General features: G+C 40.7%; 1 protein-coding gene across 2 annotated transcripts in view; it reads left to right on the forward strand.

Annotated features, from left to right (window-relative positions):
• The window catches only part of MOSPD2 (motile sperm domain containing 2), a 61,250-nt gene extending 60,952 nt beyond the window's left edge, over positions 1 to 298 (forward strand). For both annotated transcript variants that reach the window (XM_082375759.1, XM_082375758.1), the window contains one exon: positions 44 to 298. In XM_082375759.1, the coding sequence (XP_082231885.1) occupies positions 44 to 98 (55 nt within the window). In that variant the 3' untranslated portion in view covers positions 99 to 298. The remainder of the gene's footprint in view (positions 1 to 43) is intronic.
• The last annotated feature ends 8,337 nt before the right edge of the window (positions 299 to 8,635 follow it).

Below are 8,635 nucleotides of genomic sequence, written 5' to 3' on the forward strand. Positions count from 1 at the left end.
ACTGGTCTGATACTTTGTCTTAATTTGGGTTTTTCTGTTTCAGTTTGCCACCTCCAGACGTGAAAGTGACTGCAGCCCACCCTAAGTACTGTCCATAGTATCTCCCTGTGTGTGTGCACAGCGGTTTCCCCTTATATGTTAGATTCCTGGCTTTGTTATAATCTAATCCCAAAGTATCTGTGTATGTGTTTTGTTCTTCAGCAAATAAGCAAGGAAATAGTCAAAATTGGAAATGTATTGTCCTAACGGTGTCCCTTTAATGTTTCACATGAAAGTTACACTGACTCACTAAAATGTTTTTCCCTGATGTCTGGTCAGTTGAATTTAATAACATTTCTTGTTAACATTTGTGTGTCTATTAAATGTGACTAAGCAAAATTTACTGAAAATTAACCATAAAATCAAAGGCATCTAAACTTTTGTACTTGTCTTAATTGATCACATACATTTACATTTGATTTTATTGTCTTCATTTGATTTTATTTAATCACATTTGTATGATTATTTTGAGTACGCTATAACTAATTTTATTTTTTAATATGTCATTACCTGTTCATGACCAAATTACCAAGGACCAACGTTCAGATTTAAATTATTTTCACTTGGAATGGAAATTCATAGAGTTTCCATGAAAACATTAATGAAATATCATTATAGGCAAGTAGCCTAAAAATATAATTGCTGGTAAACCTAGCCTCAAATTTCATAATATACCATAACTGTTTTTATATCTTGCCACTAATTTTGACTGGATTTAATAGCACTTTATTGTACAATTGCAAAAAAAAAAATATATTCCTAGAATTGTTGCCGGTGTAATTTCTCTAATATTCTGGTGCTTTTCATATATTTTCAGTATTTTTATTACTATATTGGTATTTTCTTTGTATAAATTGATCAAAAGAACATGTTTTCTATTTTAATATGTTTTAGAAAAATAATTACATTTATGCAATAAATATCATCAGGAAAAACCTCTGGTCTCTAATTGATAAAGCATCTTAAAAATCAATGCTCAGGTTCACTCTGACCTTTCAAAGATCACATTAATTTCTTCTGGACCTACTTACCTTTTTATAAGGACGGCACCACAAACTTCCAAAGACACAATTGTGTCCTCAGGTGAACCCGTCCTTTGTGTGTCCTGTTTCTCCTCGCCCCTGGGTCAGGGTCTGGCTGCTCTTCAGGGGAGCTCTCCGTTTTCCCGACTTAGCATTGGCCTCACTGTCACAGCTGGGGGCTCCATCACAGAACCTATCACTAGAGTGGCCACACGTGTCAGAATTGCCCTACATCCCCCAATCCTAGTACCTATACACCTGCCTGCTGACAGGAACCTGCAGGAAGCAGGCTGACAAGAAGTCCTACCTGGCTGCCGGGCGCATGGCAGGTGGTCCCGGCGAGAAGGCACCAGAGCACGGGACGTGGGTGTGGTTCAGGAGGGGCGGCCCCGGATAGTGATGGCAAAGGCCCTGGGGATTGTTGGTGTGGTTCCCCTCGCCACTGGAAGAGACAACTCCCAAGTGCAGCTCCATAAAATAGAACGAAAAGGACAGGTCCATCTTCTAAACTGCAAAAGAGGTCGAGACACAAAACCATGGGAGAAATTCAAAACAGAGCCACAAAAACAGACCGGTAACCTACCAAGGAGCCCCACACCTACCCAGGACTCTGAGGGTGTGGCCTCCTTTCCCGAAAGATGCAATTTTCTAGGAAAGAGCTCCTGTGTGGGGAAAGCTCCAGCTAGAAAAGGATCAGTTACTTTACAGCAACCCAGCTCTTCTCTAAATTTTACCAGCAGCTTGAGGTTTCTTGATGTCAGAACAACATGGGTCCCCAGAAGCATAGGGCTCCTTTTCTCCCTGGCCCAAGGGCACGGAATGGAAGTCCTCCCATTTGTCCCAGCTGAGGGAGTGGTGGTCAGGAGTGAGGGCTCTGAACGAAGACTGCCCGGGTTCAAGTCCCCTCTCTGACATTTGCTACCTGTGTGACCCGGGAATGTTAATTAACCTCTTTCAGCCTCAGTTTCCTCATCCCTAAGTGCCTCTGATATCAAAGTACAACTTCCCAGGACGAGTGTGAGTGAGAGGAAATCTTGCATTTAAAAGCAGCCCCGGAGAGGCTAGCCTGGCTTTGCTGATGTTGCCTCCAACACCTTCCATTCCAGCTCCCTAGAACTTTTCACACTTGGGTTGATGTCCTGAATATCCCATCTCACTCAAAGCCAAATGTCAGTTCTCCAAACTTTTCCCTGCTTTGTACTCCCATCTTGCCTTCTTGGTACTTCACTCTGAATTCTGGTGCCCAGGTCAAGGGACACATGTAGATGGCCAGTGATGATCCACTGCCCTGAATCCTGTAAAGGAGTATCCCTTACCAGTGTGAGGAAGACTTGGCTTGATGCTTCCTTCCACCATTGCACCCACACCCCGTCATAACACCACACCCACACCTGGAATTCATCTTGCAATATTCCACCCATAACAGTTTCCCCTTACATTTGTAACAATTCCATAAAAATATCACATAGGATCTTTCACATCTTCGTAACAATTTCATCCTTAACGCTGAATATAATTACTTCCCTCTAATGTCCAAAGATTCTCTTCCCTACCCTACTCATGTCCCCTGCCATGCAAAGTAAAGCCAATCTCTTGCACGTGTTAAAATATTTGAGACAACTGGTTCAACTGGCAAGAATACAGAGGAACATCTCTCTGACCCATAGGAACAAGATCATGCACACTTTCAAGTCTTTCTAGAGTGAGAATTTGAGTGATCCTTGAAATTACCAGTTGTTCGTGTTCCTTTGTCTGAATAATGTGAGAATACCTGATAAGACCTTGTGTTTTACAGATAAGGAAATCAAGAGCCTGAGAAATAATTCTTTTTCCCAAGGTCACAGGCTAGTTGGTTTCAGAGCCAAGAGTTGAACTAGTCTCCCAAGTCCACTGCTTGTTACAACCACTCAGAACTGCCACATCTGAGTAACAGGTTACAATGTTGAAAGGACAGCTCTGAGAACTTTACCTACCCTAAACAGCAGGAGAGGAAAAAGAGAAAATAGAATACTTGAGAAGCAGAGGTGACAAAACACAAATAACCACTCAAGACCCTTGGTTGGAAACTTACTTGGTATTCTAAGCTACAGACAGAGCTTACTTTGTGAAAGGTTTGAAACGTACAGGTTAATGTACTGTTTACTTTGATGGAGGGCTGTGTTGTGCAGCATCAACCTTCTGAGAGGTTTATCCATCACTCTGTAGAAGGGCACCTAGTAGGGTGTGTCGCTACTAGTTGTCGCAGCCATAGCCTAGTCACCTCAAGGAGTCATGTGTTGAATACAATCAGATCATAGAAGTTTTCTATTGCCACGTAACAAATTACCACAAAGTTAGCATCTTAAAACCACCCAAATTATTTCATACTTTGTGTGGGCTGAGTCTGGTACAGCATGGCTGGGTTCTCTGGTCAAGGTCTCACAAGACTGTCAGCCAATGGCATCCTCCGTGGAGGCTCAACTGGATAAAGATCCACTTCCAAGGGCTCACCTGATTAGATCAGATCCACCCAGGACAAATCTCCCTTCTGATGAACTCAAAGGTAACTGATTAGAAACATTACATCTGACAAATCCCTCCTTCTGTGTAAGCTTACCTAAATCATGGGAGTGTTATCCCATCACATTCACTAGCCCCAGCCCCCACTCAAGGGAAAGGGTTATATAGAGTGTGTGTTGGTAGAACCTGCAAGCTCATCCAATCTGGCCCCCTCACTTTGCAGACCAGGAGACAGAGGGTCAGAAAGCTGAACCCAATCTTACCCAGTCTGACTGACTGCTTTGAATTCCCAGATGTCCTCACATGAAAAGAAATAGACTAGAACTTCTGTGTTACGCATCAAATGATAGTCGTGGAGGACAGTATGTCTCTATCCCGGTTGGCTTTCTCCAGTCTCATAACTTCAGTGCACACAAATATTCAAACTTTTATAAATCATTTGTTAAGGGAAAGTATGTCTCCACTATTTTAAACATTGATTCAATCATAAACACTCGAGAAACATTCTCACGATGAGTTAATGTACTAGGGCAAAGAGGACTTCCAGTAATTGTGTGCTTTTGTAAACGAAGCTGTAGTGAAAAACAATTCGTTTTTTTTTTAACTTTCCTTTTTTTTTTTTTTCCCGAATAATCCATTTCAGTTAGTTTATTTAAATTAGTGTTCTCGGACATACATATGCTCTGTTAAGGTAGCTATGAGAAAAGATTAAAACTAAGAAAGGAAAAAAATCGTTTTCTTATGGAGACTTGCATCATGATTCCCAGCATATTTACTGTCTAATTTACTTTGTATCAAAGTCCAGTGCCTTGAATTCTATTATTCCAAAAAGTCCCCTGCAAATTTTCAGGTCATTATAGAGCAGTGTATGTATATGTGTGTTGAAAATGTCACTAGCTTTTGTTAGTCACCCAAAACTCCTTCTGCATGGATTTGCTATTGCCCCATGAATTCAAACTTGATTTTACCTTCTATGTATGTTTGTTTCTGACGGCAAGAAACTTTAAAACTACTAATATTATGACTGTCCCCTTTTGCAGGATCTGGGACTATAACAAACTAAGACGTGAATCATTTGTCTTTCCCATGCCAATATTCCTCTCTTTTCTGCAGCAAACCCTCACCCTAATATTGTCATACAGATTCATTCAGTAGAACTTACTATTTGCAGTTAAATTTGCCCTGAACTGCTTTCACCCACTAACAGGCAAATGTGCTTGAGTCAAATACCAAATCACTGTTCTCAGGCATAAACTAAATGTCAAAAATGTGTTTTAGGTACTCTTCCAATACTCCGTGACTCCAGCTACTTCCTTTTGCAGGGGTGGAGAGGGAGAAGGTTATAATTAGGGGGAATAACAATGGTATGATGCAGTCTACCAAAATTTAAATTTTTTTCATGTGGCTGAACTAATAAGTTGCTTAAAAGGAAACTGATGTAAAAAGCAAAGCTTCCTTGTAAACCCAGTATTTACTGCTCTGAGATCTCTTAAACCACTTAAGATCTTAGTCATTAAAGGTGGAGGTGTACCTTATAGAGGAATTATATCTTAAACTCAGTGCTTAGGGTAGAATTGAGTATAGTCAGAATTTTCTTTCCTAAATTCATTGGGAAGGTGCCAAAATAGAGATGGATATAGTAACCATATCTTGGTGAGTCCAAACCTTTCTAACACCAGATAAAGCATTTGGTTTGCTTCATAGTGTGTGGCGGGGGGGGGGGGGGGGGGGGAGGAGGGTCATGTAGTATAATAAATATATGTATTGTCTTTAAAACTAGAATCACCATCAGCAAGATTCTCTTAAGAGACACAAGAGAATTGGGAATGAATGAAAGGAAAACATTCATATTTACCATTCTATATACAGTGGAATAGACCATCTTGATTCTAAGAGTTGAGAGCCAGATATAAGTGAGGTTGCTCACATAGTTAAGGCCAAAATCAGAAGTAAAATATGGGCTTCCTCTTAGACAAACCTCTTTAAGAAGGGTCCTCACCACATCTCCACTTCCACCTTGCTCCCTGCTGTCTCACTCCATCCTAGTGTCTATTCCCATCATTCTAGCAAAACAGTACTTGCTAAGGTCCAGTAACGACCTCCTTATCACTTCTTCCACTGCACTTGCTTCAGCCTGAATCCGAAGTGAGTTCTTGCAGCAGCATTTGGCTATATCAACCACTAGGTTTCTGAGACAACAAACTCCTGCTTTTCTTTTCTCCCACTTTAGTGTCCTTTACTGGCTCACCTTCCTCCACCAAGTCTTCAAGACGTTAAAGTTAGAACTGGGCTCTCTTTCCTTTCTCTCCATAGGTGATCTCCTCTACACCCAGGGCTGCAATTAGCACCAGCAAGCCATTAACCCTTCGATATTCTAACCATACCTCCTGTTCCAGGCCTAGATATATGTATCCATCATCAACTCAGCAGTTCCAGGTGTCCATCACAAAATGTCAAAAAACAACTCATGATCCTCCCCCAGACCTAGTTTTCCAGTTCCTATCTCAATGGATGGTACCACCCTCCATCCATGTAAAACCAAGTACCCCTAAAACTGAGTTCCTCTGCTGAGTTTATGATTAACCTCTCTATCTAAAACTTTATTCCCTTTCTTGTTCCACACCTATTCCCCCTCAAGATTTAGGAGTATCAAGGAAAAGGGAGGATTGTAATCAAGCAGGACCCTATGGGGCCTTCCTGGGACAGACATTCCCCCCTGCCAGGTCCTCTGCCTGCCTCCTGTTTATAGAAAAACTTTAGCCTTTTAGGCCTTCCCCGAGTTACAAAGAGCAAATTTAATCAGAGGAGTGAGAAAAAGCAGAAACAAAGGGAAACAAGCAAGACAAAATAACAATAGTTTAGCTATGGAACAAATTTAGTTCCTCCTCAAGGACTATAGAGAATATTCTGAGCCATATCCTTGAGCTGTTTTGCAAATACTGAAACTCCCACCAGGTGGAAGAAGTTAACTGCATGTTAGCCACAAGCACATAGACCCTAGACCAGTTGGAACCAGATGGTTGATGATGCTGAGTCCCGATTACCTCACCACCAACCAATCAGAAGAATGTCCACGAGCTGATCACACACCCTAGAACCTTCTCCTTCACCTCATCTTTAAAAACCTTTCCCTGAAAGCCAACAGGTCTTTTGAGCCTTAGCCACCCATACTCCCTGCTTGGCCTTGCAATAAATGCTGCACTTTCCTTCACCACAACCCAGTGTCAATAGATCGGCTTTACCGCACGTGAGCGAGCAGAACCCAGTTTGGTTCAGTAACACATTTACACCAGCTAGAAACCTGACCTTCATCCTTGACCGTACAGGGCCCCTCCCCTCTCCACTGCCATCCCCCTTCTTCAATCCACAGCATCTCTCACCTGGACTTCTGCAACAATCTCAGGCAGTGTCTGGGCCTCCCCTCTGACTCTCTGCAGTCATTCTTTCATATTGTAGTCAGGGACATTGAGGACTCTTTGAAAATGCACATCCTATCATATCACTCCCCAGGTTAAAACCTTAAGTGTCTTCCATGGCTCTCAGCCCATGATTAAATTTCCTAACTTGGCCTACAAGCTGCTGAAGGACGACCTTCCCAGCCTCATTTTCCCCCTCTCTCTCCCTCTAAATAGTCTGGTTCCATCTCTATGCCTGGAACTTCCCCCATCCCAACCTCCCACCTTCACCTCTTCAAGGTGACTCTCAGCTCCTCATTTGTTCATAAAAGATACCTCTCTGCACACTCTCACCACTTTTCTTCAACATGGTATTGGAAGTCCTAGCCAGAGCAATTAGCCAAAAAAATAAATAAAATAAAAGGCATTCAAGTTGTAAATGAAGAATAAAACTGTCAGATGACATGATATTATATACAGAAAACCCTAAAGACCCCACCAAAAAATGTTAGAACTAACATATGAATTCAATAAACTGGCAGGATACAAAATCAATATACAAAAATATGTTGCATTTCTATACACTAATAATGAACTATCAGAGAAATTAAGAAAATAATCTCATACACAAGTGCATCAAAAAGAACAAAATACCAAGGAATAAGTTTAACCAAGGAGGTGAAAGACATGTACAGTGAAGCAATATTAGTGAAAGAAACTGAAGAAGACACAAATAAATGAAAAGATATTCTGTGCTCATGGATTAGAAGAATTAATACTGTTAAAATGGTCCATATTGCCCAAAGCAACCTACAGATTCAATGTAATCCCTACCAAAATTCCAGTCCATTTTTTCACAGAAATTGAACAAGCAATCCTAAAATTTGTATGGAACCACAAAGACCCTGAGTAGCCAAAGCAATCCTGAGAACAAAGAACAAAGCGGAGGCATAATGCTTCCTGATTTCAAACTCTACTATAAAGCTATAGTAATCAAAACAGTATGGTATTGGCATTAAAAACAGGCATATAGATCAATGGAAAAGAATAGAGAGCCCAGAAAAAAACCCATGCATATATGGTCAATTAATTTATGACAAAGAAGCCAAGAATATGTAATGGGAAAAGGATAGTCTCTCCAGTAGATGGTGCTGGAAAAATTAGATAGGCACATGCAAAAGACTGAAACTGGACCACTATCCTACACCATACACAAAAGTTAACTCCAAATTGAACGTAAGACCTGAAAGACTTGAATGTAAGACCTGAAATCATAAAACTCTTAGAATACATGAGGGTAAGCTCCTTGACAGTGGTCTTGGCTCTGATTTTTTGGATTATAACACCAAAAATCAAAGGCAATAAAAGTAAAAATAAGCAAGTGGGACAACATCAAGCTAAAAAGCTTCTGCACAGACAAAAAAAAAAAAAGGCAACTAGCAGAATGGGAGAAAATATTTGCAAATCATATATCTGATAAGGGGCTAATATCCAAAATACATAAAGAACTCATACAACTCAATAGCAAACCAACAAACAAACAAAACAATACAGTTAAAAAATAGGCAGAAGATCTGAAGAGACATTTTTTCAAAGATGACATACAGATGGCCAGTAAGCAAGGTACCTTAGGTCAACTGTATAAGGCACATGAAAAGATGATCAACATCACTAATCATC

Source organism: Balaenoptera borealis (genome assembly GCF_965194805.1).
Source record: "Balaenoptera borealis genome assembly, chromosome: X".
NCBI lineage: Eukaryota > Metazoa > Chordata > Mammalia > Artiodactyla > Balaenopteridae > Balaenoptera > Balaenoptera borealis.